This window comes from Histoplasma capsulatum (genome assembly GCF_000150115.1).
Source record: "Histoplasma capsulatum G186AR genomic scaffold supercont2.9, whole genome shotgun sequence".
Lineage (NCBI taxonomy): Eukaryota > Fungi > Ascomycota > Eurotiomycetes > Onygenales > Ajellomycetaceae > Histoplasma > Histoplasma capsulatum.
Genome location: NW_025544809.1, coordinates 52,111 through 68,785, shown reverse-complemented (window position 1 = coordinate 68,785; position 16,675 = coordinate 52,111). Strand labels below are relative to the sequence as shown.

Below are 16,675 nucleotides of genomic sequence, written 5' to 3'. Positions count from 1 at the left end.
GGATGAAAACAATGTCGCATGAAACTCCTCAGTGCCACGGAGGGGGCAAAGTCTCGCAGAGGATTTCCCTGCGCGCGCCAACCCACAATTTTCATCCGATTTCCAAGAGGAATTATCCCTGTCCTGCCTTAGGGCTTAGCCGGCTGAGGTAGCCTGCGATGAGATAAATATAGCTCGACCCCCTTAGCTCGTTTCTGTTGTCATTCTGATCCTCATTTTCCTCTGCCGTTGCGTAGATCTCTTTCTTTTTTCTGCTTCCTCTTCATCTGCTTACGGTCTTCTCTTTCATTTCTTTTTGCCATTCACATTACGTTATTCATATATCAAGGGCGCCTGGTGCTCTTCTTGATTTCCCTTCTCTTCAGGAACCAGCTGTTTTATTTTCATTTTATTTTCTGAACGAGCACTCCGTAAATAAACCCATACGGTGCATACTTGGCGTCCCGCCCATCATGGCAAAACGAAGCACCCAGAATCGGCTTGTCAAGCTTGCAATCGCTGCTTCCTTGATTACTACGTCTTTCTCAACCCCTTTAGACCCCTCTAGACTTGGGCCTAGAGATGATCCAGCGAGCGTTCAAACCACTCCGGCTAAGCAACTCACCCTTGATCCGAAGGCTTTTGGCGCCGCAATCGAAGGCACCTCCGTCAATAAGGCTGGTGATGTATTCGCCGTGGATTTTAGAGGGAAGGGCGCAACTACGACTTCTTCCTTCGGCTTCTTCCACCAGACCGATGGCGGAGTGGCCAACGTTGTCGGTCAAGACCCCATCGTTATTGCCAAAGGCGCAGAGGATACCTTCCTTGCAGGCTCACGATTTGTTAAGAAGGGAGAAAAAGTCCTGATAGCAGGTTAGTACTTCTTTTATTCGGTCATTTATTCCCTATATTATCCAATTCTCGATATATCATTGCTTTTGGTTTCATTTCACCAATACGCGATTGTTTTTTTAGATGCGCAGAACAAGCGCGTTATGGCGGTAGACGTGGCATCCAAGAAAGCCTCCGTCTTTTGCGAAAATGCCAAGATGCTCCAACCAAATGACATTGCCCTCTCCACCAAACGAGATTGCTTGATCTTCCTTTCCGGTCAAAAGTACGTTGAGACAACCGTTGCCGGTGAGCATGGTGATCTCTGGACATGTGATGGAGACAAAGCAACCCAGTTTAGCCCTGAAATCCTCAAAAAGGCGGGTGTTCATCGGACGAACGGTATCGAAGTGGACCCCAAGGGCGAGTTCCTTTATCTCACTTCCGCCGCGAACGTCAAGGGCGTAGTTGGCAACCTCAAAATCTTCAAGTTCGCCCTGGACAAGGCGAGTGGTGCACTCCTCGAACAGGATCCAGTGGTATTCCATGATCTCAGCCATGAAAAGGGTGCAGATCTCGATGGAATGCGCGCCGATGTTGATGGTAACTTGTACGTTTCTCTCAACGGTGTTGGCAAAATTGCCAAACTTGACCCTAGCGGCAAGCTCCTGCAGTACATCACCACACCCGGTGTTAAGGGTCCTAGCAATCTGGAGCTCGGCGGGAAAGACGGCAAGACCCTGTTCGCTGTTGGCAGATGTGACAATAAAGATCTGGCACCTGGCTGTGCTGCCTCCATCGATGTCGACAAACCTGGCAGAGCATTTACCTCGCTCAACGCCTGACTAGCCGACAATAGAGCATCTCAGCCCCTCTTCCCAGCCCCTCTGCTTTGCCTGCTCACCTTTTCTTTTAGCATGATGTTTGTTTTGGGGTGAGAGAGCTTTCCCCTTAGGTTCAATGTTCCTCGCTTATCATGTCCTTTCTTCCTTTTCGGAATGGCTTGTTTATTCATTTTTGTTATTGTTGTGGCTATTATCGGGAGTTTACACAGCATATGTTAGGATAAAACATCTTCGGTTTGTTAAAAGGCCTCTTCGAGGCAATTGCTGCCATTTCCTAAGGTTCACATTGGAGTTGTATAGAAATGTGGGCGGGCAGCTCTAGGGTACTATAAATTCAGTCAGTCAAAATTCAAGCTCAGATCAGTGAATGAACATTGCCCAGTTATGGGCCTTAGTTTTAGCCGTTTGACCACATCTGCAGCCAGCCTTTCAGCTTGTAGTGTCGCCCAGCTGGTGCAACTACAGCGGTTTCTCTAAGAATCGAATGCGCTTCTGTAATTGATCACCAAATGCTTGAATCCCATTCGTATATGCCATCAGGAACCAATCAAGGTTCCAAGTCCAAGTCACGTGCACGATATCTGCCTGGGTAATGAAATCACATATCCCTATTTATTCCCATGGGCAAAAGCCATTAGGTTTGGTGGGTGCTCGAATCCTGTGTGCAAACTTATGGCGGGCCCCATCTGGCCTGGTGCTGGGGGTGTGGCCATTTTCCGTCGCTTCAAGTTCTCTTCACATTCGCCGCACGATGTCAGTGGGACGAGAATGTCCATGAGATTGCAGAGCAGAAAGGCGGGACCAGAAGCGGATATATACCACACGGCATATCCCCCGGTTATAAAAATTACCAACGCGACCTTCTACCGCGAATATCCCACCACGGAATCAGTCAAGAAGGACAACCCTCCCCTGTACCCGAACCTGACCTTTTCGCTTAAGTCTTACAAAGTTCCGACGAAAGCTGGAGAGTATTCTTCCTTGGAGCATTGCGCCGTCATAGGCTCGTCGGCCAAGTCCAGTTTTCTTGACATTCTTCGTGGTCGATATATCTGCGTCCCACCAACTGCACGCTCATATCCGTACCTTTTATCTCCCGGAGCGCGTGCGGAAGCTTCTTCGTGCGACGCGGCTCATGCGATCCAATATGTCGGGTTCAATGGTGACCAAAAACAAAGTGCTGGAGGGATTCGTGGTTCGTACATGAGCGCGAGATATGAAAGTAGGCGCGAGGATACGGATTTTACACTTCTGCAGTATTTGAAAGATCAGACTTCGCTCAATCCGCCGGTAAGGGAAAAGGAAGATCTGCGTGAGGGCGGAAACATTAAGACTTCGGAAAGCGATGAGCATTTGAATCAAATCATTCGAGATTTCCAATTGCAGGAGCTTCTTAATATGCCCGTATCGAATTTGAGTAATGGGCAAACAAGGCGGGCGAGGATTGCGAAAGCCCTTCTTATGAAACCAGAAGTACTTCTTCTGGATGAGCCTTTTAGTGAGTACTTTTGTATTTATACCCCTGGATTATTTTTTTGAATACACAGAACAAATTCTCATATACCCAGTGGGCCTGGATCGATCCGCTGTCCCGAATTTAAGCCGCCTGCTGTATCTGGCTACTTTAAATAGGGGTCTTCGTATGGTCCTAGCTTTAAGACCACAGGACCCAATTCCCCCATGGGTCTCTCAGATAATCCTCCTAGTCCCAGATAATACCGTTGCCCTTCAAGGCACCCGTGATGAGGTATTTCGTTCCCTCGAGGTGTGGCAGGCTGTGGCCTCCCGGGAAGCTAAAACCACTTTCTCAACAACAATTGGCGAGGAGAATTCTCGGGTCTCAAGGACGAACTTGGCGCATTCAGGTCTGGTTGAATTGATGCCTCGTAGCAATGACGAGGAACGAAGGTACCAGCTCCTGCCATTTCCTCAGCGAATGGAATATGACAAACTAGAGCAGCTACGTGAAAATGGCCGATTTGGCGACTATGCCAACATTCTACATGAAATGGGAATGCTATATAAGCAACCTGAGGAAATAGAAAAAAAGGTAGCCCCTTTGGGTGAACCAATCGTGGAGATGGATGGTGTTCGTGTCAAATATGGCGATAAGGTGGTATTAGGTGGCTGGACTCAAGTAATTGACGGTGGCATGACAAAGGAAGGGCTTTGCTGGAAGGTTCATCGAGGACAGCGATGGGGAGTATTTGGCTCGAACGGCTCGGGAAAGACAACTCTCATATCACTAATCACCTCAGACCATCCACAAACGTACTCGCAACCTGTCCAACTGTTTGGCCGCTCTCGTCTTCCCGAACCAGGAAAGCCCGGCATATCAATTTTCGATTTACAATCTTGCATTGGCCATTCGTCGCCGGAAATCCATGCCTTTTTCCCTCGCCACCTTTCCCTCCGCGCCACCATCGAATCAGCCTGGGCTGAGACCTTCCTCTCGAAGCCAAAAGTTACGCCTGAACGAATCATGGATATAGACTCAGCATTGCGATTTTTCGAAGCAGATCTAAACCCCAGCTTCAGCCCATGCCACGATCCAATGCAAGCAACCACCACTTGGGCCGACTCTCTCACCTTCTCCTCCCTGACTCCCGCCCAGCAGCGAGTCGCGCTCTTCCTGCGTGCCATCATCCATAAACCAGACTTAATCATCCTCGACGAAGCCTTCTCCAGCATGGGGTCCTCCCTACGCGACAAATGTCTCCACTTTCTTGAAGTAGGTGAGCACCAACACATGTCCAGCAGCGGCACCAGGAGAACACCTAACTACGCGAATGTGTGGCATTTGCCCCCACCACTGTCCTCGACGGGGCCAAAACTACGCCACACTGGGATCTCCGATCATCAAGCGCTGATCGTCATCAGCCATGTGAAAGAGGAGGTTCCTGATATCGTGAGCCAGTGGATACGCCTGCCGACGCCGGCTAGGACAACGGAGAAATCGTTCGTGTCCGACGAGGCAGCGGATCCGGTGATTAATTTTCAGATTGGTCAATTGGCTGCTCATGAATCCGTGGCAATGCATGCGTGGGAGATGATTTGGAATATATCAGCGGAGAAAAGGGGGGAATTCCAAGCAGGAGGAGTTGACAAAAAAGTGGGAGGATGCGGTGTGTGATAGGTCGAAATGGCTGTTTCTGGCGTTATTAACTCTTATACGACTCCATTGTTAACGTTTTAGTCATGTATGCCGGTTAGGAGGGTAAATTATTTATGTACAACAGGTGTACTTCGATGTCTTACGGAGCTGGGATCAAAAGGCTAAATAGATCATAGAGACCGAATTTAGAAGAGTGAACTTGCAGTATATACATGTACTTGAATATATGTCATGATCTCTGAGTCTCTGGGACACGTTTTGATGGTTCGACCATATCTGGAGAAACAAGCTAGGTACAACAGAAACAGGAAATAAAATGGGATATCAAGGGAATAAGATATGAAATAGCGATATGACGCAGATGTAGGATAGGATTAATCTAAGATGACTCGATTAATTGGAATTTGAAAAGGGACTACGTCTGTGGAGGAAAGTCCAGCTTTCGTCCCAATTTGGCGATGATTTGACATATGAACAAGCAGACTGTCCAAAAAAAGGGGGGAGGGTATAAGGAAAATTTAGAGGGCAACAAAGGGCAACGCTTGATGCAAAAACGTAGCATCCTACACCGAACAAAAACGGATATTATATGCAGGCATGGCTGGTTGAGCCTTGATCGACATCGAGCTTTGTCACTGACAGAAACATTAACCAGTCAAGAAGGCGATGGAATCTCCTGTCCCGTGCTTGAGGACATGTTCCCGGCTGTGCTTTTGGGTAGTCCCTTGCCAACTAAATCCTTGAAATCAACACCGACCTCCAACAACAGCGCGGCATGCTCATGGACTGTTTCCATGCAGCCCTGCCAAACGGAGCTCTCAGGCTCCACACTGCTCAATTGCCGGACAAGGATTGCGTTGAAGCTATCCAATTGCTCCTTGGCCCATTTTATGCATGCGCTCGTCATTGGCGCCTGAAAGCAGTGCTGGTAGATTCCGATAGTGTTTTTTATCAGCGTAAAGTAGACATAGGATATTTGGAATATGTATAGGCGCAGGTCTCCTTCGAAGACGCACTGGCTATTTGCATGAGTTAGTTATAAGCGCACCTTTTTTGTCTTTCGTGGTTGGAAATGGGGGAAAGGGGAGGTATGGGATGGGATGGGATGGCGTAGGAGAAAAAGTGAGAGTTGGCAAAATACCGTGCGCGCTTTGTGATTACTTCCGTCCTGGTGTGTAGGAAGGCTTCGCGTGCCCTATCGTCGAAACCTAGGCGGGAAAGCCAGGATATGTTCGTCTTGGTTGCTGCAAGGAAGGAATGGGTGTCAACCAAGGCACGCAGGATCGTCTCTGCCAGTTTTAGAGCTCGTTCATCGATCTTTGACAAGATCATATCCTGGGCCGTAAGGTTCCCTTTTATACTCTTCGCGAGCTTTCGCAGCTGCTCAACCCGCGACACCGCGTTGTCGAAACGTTGAAGGGCGGCATCGATATCAAGCTCGTCCAGCTGGCCTTCAACCCATCTCATATTTTGCTGCTTCCCATCCACATCAATGAGTACATCGAATTTGTCGCGGGAGCCGGTTCTATTATCGAAGATATGAGAACCTCTTGAAAGGGATAAGCTACTGTTCGGGGCGTCAGCAGTCTTAGAACTTGATTCAGTTTCTGTCCGCATCAACTTCCGTAAATCCTCGAGCGCTTTGCGGAACGACATTAGGAGATCTGATTTCGCGGAGCCCTCCCGTTTATCGCTTCGATAGGTGAACGACTTCTGGCCACATCGGATATTGACAGCATTTGGGACTCCCCGGTCTTTGGCTTCTTGACTCATTCCATTTGCGTCGAGATTAGTTGTAAGGTCAATCACGTCGATATCCTGCAACGGCCAACACTCCTCTGCAACAAGTTTAGTCGGGGCAGGGCCCTTCATATTCTGACTGTTTGGATCTACTCTTTTCCGTTTCTTTGCAGCCACAAGGAGATGATCGTTGAGGAGGACAAGATGGACGGGCCGTTTAGGCTTCCACGTTGCAGAATCAAGCTCAACCCATTGCCCGCTTTCAAGTATGATATGGCGACCGGGGATCGCGGGTAGGAACTTCTGAGATCGCTCGACAGTCTTCCATAGCGCTTGGAGTTGGACATTCCACATAGTTTCAAGATTAGCAACAGAGCTACGATTTGGATGTCGTTTAGCGATTGAAGCTTCGTCGAAGCCTGCAGCCATTCCATTGGAGCCATTAGTTGCGTTCGCCTGACCAAGGGCGGTAGTGAGTTCCGACATGAGACCTCGAAGCGTGTTCATCTCCCCCTTCAGTTTCTCGGCTTCCTTGCTGATCTTGATAAATTGCGTACGATTCCTATAGACACTTTGTTGTAGATCCGTAGATGTTCTGTTCTTGAGTTTCCGCAGTTGGTTCTGATATTCTCTGATGTCTTCTTCAGAGGCATTCGCCAAGAGAGTCGTGACGTCTGGTTCCGGGTGCGTTAGACACCAAAATTATCTCAAGAAAATAATAGAAGAATGTGTATGGGCTTTAAAGGAGAACATACACTTTTCCACTGCCAGATTGGGGTCTCTCAACGCATTGACCTCAACGCGGAGAGGTTGGCCGGGAGTTTGAAGTTCATTGCCAGCTGGTGCTTGGATACCAGATGGCAGACTGGGAACATCTGGGATATCGAAATTGAGTTGCTGGTTGTATCGAGTGGAGTATCTCCGCTTGACGAGATCCGAGGTGGCACCGCTCAGCGGTGGTTTTCGAGGAGGGGAAGCATCTGTAACACCAGGTTTGCTCAAGGCCGCAGCACCTGAAGCAGCAGCAGCAGCAACGGTCGCAGAGGGAGGAGGCCAATTACTTTTACTTGTGGTCGAGCGAGGGTCAGAGATAGGCTGAGGAGCGCTGATCTGAGGCCGCCTGGATCCCTTACTCCGCAGAGTCAGCCCCCTTCCATCCATACTTCATATCAGCAATGGCGACCACGGCTGCAATCGAGCGGGCTATATTTCAATGTCTGCTTGTCGCAGGTGTCGCATGTCTGTATAGATCTGTAATTGTTGGTTTTTGTTAGATGTTTTGAATTGTTGTTGCAGCCGACTTGTTCGTTAATAAGCGGCGAACCAACTTTCGCTTAGTCATATTCACAGGCTCGAGCTCCCAAAAAAAAACTTGCCCGACTCAAGATTGAACGCGATTTCCAAGCAAGAAGGTGAAGAAACAGACGAAAACACCGCACTGGCGACATTGGAAATACTTGTGGACAGCAGGCTCTTCCTCATATAACTATTGGCCCTATTGAACTGGTGGACACCTATTCTTGTGGTCAATTTCGGGACTGTGATCACTCTCCACTCCCATCCCATTCGGGCCTCTACCCAGTCTCTTCCCAGACCGGGTATATTGCAGTGAAAACACACACCATTTTTCAAATATGAAGACAACGACTATCGTTGCTGCCTCTGCAGGCACCATTCTGACCGGTTTCCTCGGTACGTGGACTATACATCCCGGTTTCCTATTGATCTTGTTTTCTGCGTCCTTACAGACACTTACTATGCTACCCTGACCCAGCATATGCAATCTACTTCGACTACAAGCGACATTCCGACGCTGAATTCCGACGGAATCTGAAAAAGGATAACCGGCGACTAGCCAGAGCAGTCCGTGAGGAATCAGCGGCCCAAGGCGCGCGGCAAATAGCTGAGATTAAGGAGGCCGTCCTAGATGCAAAAACGGAAGGATTCCCCACTGACCCTGATGATAAGGAGAGATACTTCATGGGCCAGATTGCGAAGGGCGAGCAATTAGCTGGGGACGGTATGTTCTATTTGATCTTGTGTCTGCAGGGAGCGAGGCTTTTATCAAATAAAATACAATTCCAATTGTCTTTCACTAACGGGATCTTGGCAAATTTTAGGATCGAGTAACATCGAAGCAGCCCTTGCATTCTACAAAGCGCTCAAGGTGTACCCGCAGCCAAAGGACTTGATCGCCATATACGACACCACTGTTCCCAAGGACGTGCTGGAGATACTGGCTGAGATGGTGGGCCAGGATACCTCGTTGCAATTGGGCTCGTTTACCGGCGGAAGCTCGACAGGTAGTAGTAGCGGAGGAGCGGACCACCACGGGGTTGAATAAAGTGCCGGCAGATCGTCAGATTAGTCGCTAGTCGGCAAATCAAGGAATGGAATTGGTAACTTGGATGAACGATTGCAATTATACATGCCGAACCAAAAACGGTTGCCACTTTTCCTCTTCTCTCCCTTTCCTCGCTTTGTATTAGTCCATTGGTCCATCCATATTTGCCACATTGATCTACATTCATGATGGGTTTTTTTTAATTTTTTTTTTTTTTTTGGAACTCATGACCATTTCTCCTGTACTATTTATTTTATCGCTCCCCATGGTTCCTCTCTCGTCCCATTGCATATTGTATATTGACTCTAGAATGTACGTATGTACCGTTCACTGTGTTCACCCTTTCCTCCACAACAATGGGCTCGGTGGACATGGTACAATTTGCATCTGGCGCAAATCGTTGAAGCGCAGGATTGATTTTCTTTTTCTTTTTCTTTTTTTTTTCTTGTTGCCTCCTTAATTTCCTCATCCCTAGGGCAGGGCACCGCTACCTGCTGCTGGATCGCATTTATCTCGTTTTTTATCTCATTCCTTCACTCCAGAGCTGCAGAGGGAGTGTTCCATTTTTATATGATGGTATTTTCCCTACACTTTTAACAAATGGAGAAGAAGAGGGCTGTCAACTTGCTTTATATGACTGATTATTTTTGTAGATGCAAGGGAACATGGAGTCTTAAGAAATCTTCAATAGCAGAAACGTGAAACGTTCCGTGGGACCTGTTGCTGAGCGGCGGAATTGTTTATAGGTGTTTTTAGAAGTGTTTCCCCCGGATGAACACATTTTGATACTCTACGCTCAACTTGAAACGGAGAGGGGCGTCTCAACCTGGTTTTGAGAGCGTTTGACCCAAGCAGACTCCACTAAAACGTGGGCCCAACCAAGAATGGCTCGTTCTTGGACGAGGAACCATGATGAGGGCTGGAGCTTGGGATATTGTTGTATGAAGAATGTCTCTGGAGCATTCAAGTCGCTCTCCGCTTTTTTCTTAACCTCATGTTTCCTCAGTCTCTCCTTTTTCTTTTCTTTTCTTAGTTTTATGTCTTTTTCTTTCTTTCTTTCTTGCTTACTTACTTTCTTCAGCATCGCTTCATCTTCAGTCTCTCTCTCTCTCTCTCTCACCCTTTGTCTCTCGTTCTATCAAATTACCAATAGGCCTCTCTTGACATTCCCACAACGACGTCAATCGTCGGTTTCCCCTGCTCCCAGAATGAATCTCGTATGTACTTGATTGATTGACTGGCTGACTGATTGACTGATTGATTGATTGCTTGCCGTAAATTCCACTCTTCTCCATCGTTGTCGGCTAAACAAGTTTCCACCCCTACAGATTCGCGTTGTAACGGCGCTCCTTGTCCTACTTGCCCCCGCAGTCGTTGCTGTCGCGCCCGTCGTGATCCAGGCTCAACAGTTCGTCAACAGTCATTCTCACAAACGATTACTGGTCCTCGGCGTCGAGTAGGTTGCTTGTCATTAACTACCGTCTATCTACTTCTCAACAGCCACTGACGGCGATGCAATGCCAGTTACCAGCCGGGAGGATCCGCTGCTTACAAGCCGGAAAACGGACGAGATCCCCTCAGCGACGGCGATGCTTGCTTGCGCGATGCTGCTATCCTCCAAATGCTAGGCGTATGTCCCACTCAGAATGGTCTTTCTCCTCTTCTTTGGAAGCGTTACCAACACAACACAGGCAAACGCTATTCGGGTCTACACTGTCAACCCCGTAACCAATCATGATCTTTGCATGTCCATCTTCAATGCCGCTGGTCTCTATGTGATCCTCGATGTCAACTCGGCCCTTCCCAACGAAAACTTGAACCGCGCTGATCCCAAATCCTCCTATCACCGACACTACTTGCAACGGGTCTTCGCTGTCATTGAGGCCTTCAAACACTATCCCAACACTCTGGCTTTCTTCGCGGGGAATGAAGTCATCAATGAAGATGCGGTGAAAAACGTTGGTATTTACCTTCGGGTAAGTGGATCGCACCCGCTGTTCCCATAGTTCCATGTGGAAACTTTGTGTGCGCTGTAGTGTGCTGATTCGATTTTTCAGGCTATCATACGTGATATGAAGCAGTACATTGATCACAATTCTGATCGCAAAATCCCTGTTGGCTATTCTGCTGCCGATATTCGTCCCATTCTAGAGGATACCGGGAATTACCTGTCCTGTGAAATTGCAGACTCACCTGGATCTGGAATCGACTTCTTGGGCCTCAACTCCTACTCCTGGTGTGGCGACGCCTCCTACACCAGCAGCGGCTATGACAAGCTCGCCGCACTGTTCTCGGGGGCTTCCTTCCCCGTCTTCTTCTCCGAGTATGGCTGCAACGCAGTCAAGCCGCGCAAGTTCACCGAGGTCGGCGCTATTTACGGAGAGCAAATGACCCAGGCTTTGGACGGTGGTCTGGTTTACGAATTTTCCCAAGAGGCAAACAATTATGGCCTCGTCCAATTGAACGATGACAACTCCGCCACCCTCCTCACTGACTATGATAACCTACTGAAGCAATATAGGAAACTCAATATCACTCTCCTTGAATCCCTTGACCCGGCCACTACCAACATTAAGCCGGCCAGGTGTTCCTCCGATCTCATTAAAGACGCAAAATATTTCGAAAATAATTTCAAGCTTCCAGATCCACCTGACGGCGTCCCCGAAATGATTAAGAATGGCATCCCCAATCCTCCCATGGGCAAGCTTGTCAACATCACAGATACCAAGCCGAAATACGATGTGCTTGATTCTAACGGCCATGTGTTAAGTCTGGAGATGAAGATTCTCAACGACTTCCAATCCAACGTTCCTGGGCAGAATATCTCTGGCGTACCAGGTCCTACCGCGGATAATAATACAAAGAAGGCTGCTGCCAACTCCATGACCAGCTTCAATACACTGTCGCTCGTTGCTCTTCTGACTGGATTGACTCTGCTCATAATATAGAGAAATCTCCAAACGTATCACTTAAACTGTTCCCATTTTCTCCCTACCTTTCCCGTACGGCTTCCAACTAACTTCCATATTAGTTAAGTCAGTTTCTCATAAGACCTTCACTTGACCTTCATTTGACCTTCACTGTCGCGCATATCTTTGATTTAATCCTATTTTATCGAAACTCGGGACAGTAGCCGCGCTTTATGCCAGCTGACGAAAGGTGCTTCCCGTCCAGCGTTTGCTAAAACAAACTACGGCAAACCACACAAAACATCGCATCGTGTTTAACCCATTCCGTCGTACGACGCAGGCCTGAAATGATGATTTCGCGTTATAAGAATGGGCATCTTATGCTCTTATGATGATATACATCAATTTGAGTCTTATCGCTTTGCTGCTTCATGGATGAGATATTTAGTCCCCATATATTATCCCATACCTAAATGGTTTCCATTTGTGGAATATACGTTGACGGCTTCCCACATATTATATATACCGTGGAACAGGACACAAAATGCAGGATCGAACTGAGTGTGAAGGTATCTTATAGTTGCACTCATTTAGTGTTTCATTGTTTCTTTGACGTTCCATTGACTCGTCGTATGCCCCTGATATTGATATGCAAGGGACAGGGATCAAACCTTCCCGCAAGTTAGAAAGATTAAATGGTGGATAAATTTAAAAAAACGGAGGAAGAGATTTGAGTCAAAAGGAGAGAAAGGTAAGAAGTGTAATTTAGCTACGGCAAAACCAGGTTTTCAATGCAAGGTTCTTTTTAAATCAGAATTTAAAAACCAGCGTGGAGCTCTCTGCGATATCGAATTGGAGAGCCGAAAAAATTTGAAATTAGCTGATCTCGAGTAATCGAAGAATAAATAAATGAGGTACACAGCTAAGACAGACAATACATAACGAAACACAAAGCCAAACACAGCACATAACTAGGAAGAAACGAAAATCTTGGCCAGAAAGAAGCACAAATCTAACTACGCTCTAGTTGGGTTATGCCCGCGCTTTCCCCTTCCCCTTCCCCTTCTCAAAACTAGGCGATGATCCTCCGCCGAACATGGGGAAGTCATCCTCATCCCCCACGCTCCTAATAGAAGGTTCGCTATCGTCTGCTCTCCGACTCGCTTCTTCCACCAGACTAAGATGCAGCGCAAATTCAGCTCTTCAGCTTCCTGTTCCACATTGCACTCTGCATCCTTTGTCATGTTCCCTCCGGACACATCTTCCAATTTGAACGGAAAGCCGGATGCCGATGGGGAAGACGCCTGGTCAAGAAGGCTGAGGCGGATGGCTTCCGCGATGTCAGGATCCTGCTCTTCAGCGACGGTGTCGAGAACGGAGGACGAGGAGGTTGCAAGGCTGGCGGGTGTTTGTGTGAATACTGACGGGCGGAGCATCGCATTCCTATTAGGGGAAATAGTTTCACCTGAAGAACTATCTCCAATGCTACTGTCACTTTCACTCCTTTTGCGTTCGTCGCTTGTATACGATTCCTCGCTTAACATTTGCGCGTAGGCAAGAAGTTCCTCTTCGCTAGCATCGGATCCAAGAAGATCTACTCCGAAACGGCCACTGAGAAATTCTCTTTTCCTTTGATCAGCTTTCTCTTGTCGCTCCAGCTCGTATCTTTCGTTTGCAATGTAGTCTTGCAACGCTCCTCGACCACTACTGGTGAACCGCTGGGTAATAGGAGAGCTGTTATTTCCTCGGTGGGAACGACGTAGTCGACGCTTGTTGCTTTTGTATTGATCAGCTGAAGATGAGCTATACGACCAGTACCGAAGATGGCTGCCAAGGGACACGATGCCTCTGAGAACTGTTGGATCGGGGTCTAGGCAAATAGCCCCAGCGGCGAAATAATTCTGACCAACCCCCACGGCGGATGCCTCGGCTTGGACAAGACGACGGCGAGCTCTCGATGAAAAGCGAGAGTGAAGTGTCCGAATGGGCTGCATAGACGATGCGAGCGGATCCCACGCCTGAACTAGTCCATCACTCCCGCCATGTACAAGGTAGAGAGACGTCAACGCGACACAGGACACCTGTGGGGAATCTGTAGAAATAATTCGAAGTGGTGATATTTTGTTTATAATATCCGGCGTCTGGGAAACGGGTGCTCTTATATCCCAAACATAAACTGAACCTGCGGTGGTCCCAACTGCCATGTAAGAAGCTCGCTGTCCCGGAATATCAGCAGGAGTCAATATTTGTTGGCTCATCGAAGATAAGGGAGAAGACAATTGAGATGATGTAGCAGAGCCTCCATTCATGCTAATTAATGGGTCTTCTGACGTAGTCAACTGAGCAAACGTCGATGTATCTAAGGCACTGGCAGAGATTCGAGGTGGTTTTTGCTCTTCGAAAACAAAATCAGATATTCGCCATTCAATAGCAACAGAAGAATCCATTTCTGCTTGTCGCTCGGAATTTCGCGACGGCGGAGTGGACGACAATGCTGAACATGAGCCAAGGGGCCGGCCAAAAATCGACTGGCTTGTAGGTGCTGATATCGAAGGGTAGATGTCAGAAGTCATAGGAATGGAAACATGAACTTTCAGTCGCGTGAATCTTCGAATCGAACTTGTCTGGTGTTCTCCAAAACCGCAATTAATGACGATAACAGACTCCCCCGAATTATGGTGATTGTAACCAGCGAAATCAACCTCCAGCTTTCGTCTCATATCCCAACCGTCACAAACATTCCTAAAATGTTTTGGCTTAAAGGTAAGGAATTTCTCTATCTCTATTGTTTCTGCAAAAATCTGGTCTGTGGTAAGGCTCATGGAGTTAGAGGAAGATCTTGGGCTGTAGCTTCCATCCACCAAGAGCCTATTAAATGGGTCAGGCCGAGCAATTCGCCGGGTCGCTTCTATTAGTTCCCAGCGCACAGTTCTCCCGGTCTCCCAAGCAATCCGGTTGAGTCCCTGAACGCTATGTTTGGGCGTCAAAATGGGTTGATGAGGAATATCCGTTAGGTAGAACACTTCTCCAAGCGCGTTCAAGACAATAGCCCAAATGCGTCGGTGAGAACGACGCTTAGCAGAGTAATTTTCATCAACTTTAATCGCAATTATAGGAATTCCTGGACATAGGGCCCAATTGGCGGTTACCTGACCAGGTTCAAAACGTTGATCGTATGAAGGTTTAGGTCCCAATGCGTATGCGGTAAGAATGCCCAATGACGAGCCACAGAGAATGCCACATAGACCATTAGTCATTTCGAGGATCTGAGGAGATTTGGCTATCCAGACAGAACTGATTGCAGTTCCAATTGCGCTTACGCCGGGAATACCAAGATGAGGCTGAGACGTGGTACCCGCTCCAGACAAAAAGCGACCACGCTTTTCACTTGAAGATAAATAATAGGCTCTCCCTTGAGGACAAGCTTCTCCATAAACCATGCCGTAGAGTTGGCTCACATCCATAACATTGGACATGCCTACCATATTGCCTGGACCTAGGCCCCACTCAGCCTCGCCAGGAAAGATATCTGAAAAATGTTTGAACATCTGGGGAAAAGATAAACCCCAGGAACCAGTGCCAGTTTTTCTGGAATTGGGATCACTCATCGAAGCAACTCCCTGTTCGGCAGCCCCATGGATAAACAGAGGGGGCTTGTTGTTCAATGGCGACCCGAACGTCCCGTCCATATGGGTAATAGGGTAAACGCACATTGAGTTGTACGTGAATACAGCGCTCGCAGTATGCGCAGAAGGATGTCTGATGACGGAGCCGTGGAACAGAGCGGGGTTGAATTCTGCTGGCCTGCCTCGAGAGAGAGCCCGGAGCAATCTGGTTCGCAAAATGTATTCATTTCGCCAAGATGTCAGTGCTGTCAATCTGGAAAATGTGCGCCTTTGCGCCAGGATAAGTTCGTAGTCTTCCGTGTGGATATCATGCCTCAGACTTGCCGGTCCATGGAAATGGCGGGAGAATGCGATTCTCCAAGCATGAGGAGTAGTCACAAGGTTATAAAATCGGCGACTAACAAGACTAATTAACGATAGCGACGAAGGCGGAAGGTGAGACAAGATATGTGTCAAAACCTCTGCATAATATAAATTAGTATCACGCTATGTTGGTTCGCCTAATCTCAATGAATGGATTGTGCACACCATTGGGAAGCTCCTCGAGAGGTTGGCGAGAAAGCCCATCGATACTTGAGGCTGTGATTCCGAACCCAAAATTTTTAACTTTGCCTGGCGAAGGAGTTAACGCGCCTTCGTGGTCACTGTTGCAATCCACAGAAAACATGGACTTCGGAGACTGGACAGGACTCAGTTCTCGTTCAAGCGGGTCGAGTGTTGACAGCGGTGGTGAGACCTCATCAGGAGATTTTTCAGGGGAGGCATTGCGAACTCCATCCCTACTACTCTCCGGAGAGAGGTAGTATGGGACGTTCTCATGCTGCTGCTGCTGAAGTCCATGTTGGGTAGAAGTGAGTGGGCACTCGGGAAACTGGGTATCGGGGGTCGCGGAATGAGACGCTTGGAAGGGCCCTGGGTGCATAAAATGTCGGAAAGAAAAAAGGAGAAAGTAAATGACTGAGCCAGAGAGCTTCCGGGTCAGTCTAGATCAATGCGTGTGAGAAAATATACCTTCAAGGTGTGTTCAAATACTGCTGCTGATCAACTTGATGTCGAGTCCGAAGTAGGAAATGAAAAAGGGGAAAAAAACCCAAGCGATGCGGCTCTGTGGAACGACTAAGGTGAGCGTGATATTCATGTCACATGACCATACATCAGTCAACGCGAACGAATTCTTCGACACGGTGAGCAACGACGAGCAGGCAGAATATCTTAATCAAAAATGCACTCCGTTGCCTCTAGTTCACATCTCAAGGATATTGGTGCATTTTTTAGCCATTGCGTAT

The 16,675-nt window shown here is 48.0% G+C and overlaps 6 protein-coding genes across 6 annotated transcripts; 4 read left to right on the top strand and 2 right to left on the bottom strand.

Annotated features, from left to right (window-relative positions):
- Positions 1-452: 452 nt before the first annotated feature.
- Positions 453-1,655, top strand: HCBG_06251 (gluconolactonase; the record flags this gene model as incomplete). The annotated part of the gene is made up of 2 exons (XM_045433300.1): positions 453-852; positions 955-1,655. 2 exons carry the CDS (start codon positions 453-455, stop codon positions 1,653-1,655), a joined length of 1,101 nt encoding a protein of 366 aa, XP_045285613.1.
- A 672-nt stretch (positions 1,656-2,327) lies between these two features.
- HCBG_06250 (uncharacterized protein) lies at positions 2,328-4,849 on the top strand (the record flags this gene model as incomplete). The annotated part of the gene is made up of 2 exons (XM_045433299.1): positions 2,328-3,153; positions 3,224-4,849. The coding sequence occupies 2 exons, from the start codon at positions 2,328-2,330 to the stop codon at positions 4,786-4,788; spliced, it is 2,391 nt and encodes a 796-aa protein (XP_045285612.1).
- Positions 4,850-5,146: 297 nt separating this feature from the next.
- HCBG_06249 (exocyst complex component exo84) lies at positions 5,147-7,671 on the bottom strand (the record flags this gene model as incomplete). Its single annotated transcript, XM_045433298.1, has 3 exons — positions 5,147-5,789; positions 5,912-7,184; positions 7,266-7,671. The coding sequence occupies 3 exons, from the start codon at positions 7,669-7,671 to the stop codon at positions 5,426-5,428; spliced, it is 2,043 nt and encodes a 680-aa protein (XP_045285611.1).
- A 258-nt stretch (positions 7,672-7,929) lies between these two features.
- On the top strand, positions 7,930-8,854 carry HCBG_06248 (mitochondrial import receptor subunit tom-20; the record flags this gene model as incomplete). Its single annotated transcript, XM_045433297.1, has 3 exons — positions 7,930-8,202; positions 8,285-8,530; positions 8,631-8,854. The coding sequence occupies 3 exons, from the start codon at positions 8,145-8,147 to the stop codon at positions 8,852-8,854; spliced, it is 528 nt and encodes a 175-aa protein (XP_045285610.1).
- A 1,208-nt stretch (positions 8,855-10,062) lies between these two features.
- HCBG_06247 (beta glucanosyltransferase Gel2p) lies at positions 10,063-12,581 on the top strand (the record flags this gene model as incomplete). The annotated part of the gene is made up of 6 exons (XM_045433296.1): positions 10,063-10,071; positions 10,183-10,310; positions 10,379-10,484; positions 10,546-10,830; positions 10,912-11,816; positions 11,895-12,581. 5 exons carry the CDS (start codon positions 10,063-10,065, stop codon positions 11,800-11,802), a joined length of 1,419 nt encoding a protein of 472 aa, XP_045285609.1.
- Position 12,582: 1 nt separating this feature from the next.
- HCBG_06246 (F-box and WD domain-containing protein) lies at positions 12,583-16,311 on the bottom strand (the record flags this gene model as incomplete). The annotated part of the gene is made up of 2 exons (XM_045433295.1): positions 12,583-15,850; positions 15,918-16,311. The coding sequence occupies 2 exons, from the start codon at positions 16,309-16,311 to the stop codon at positions 12,780-12,782; spliced, it is 3,465 nt and encodes a 1,154-aa protein (XP_045285608.1).
- Positions 16,312-16,675: the final 364 nt, after the last annotated feature.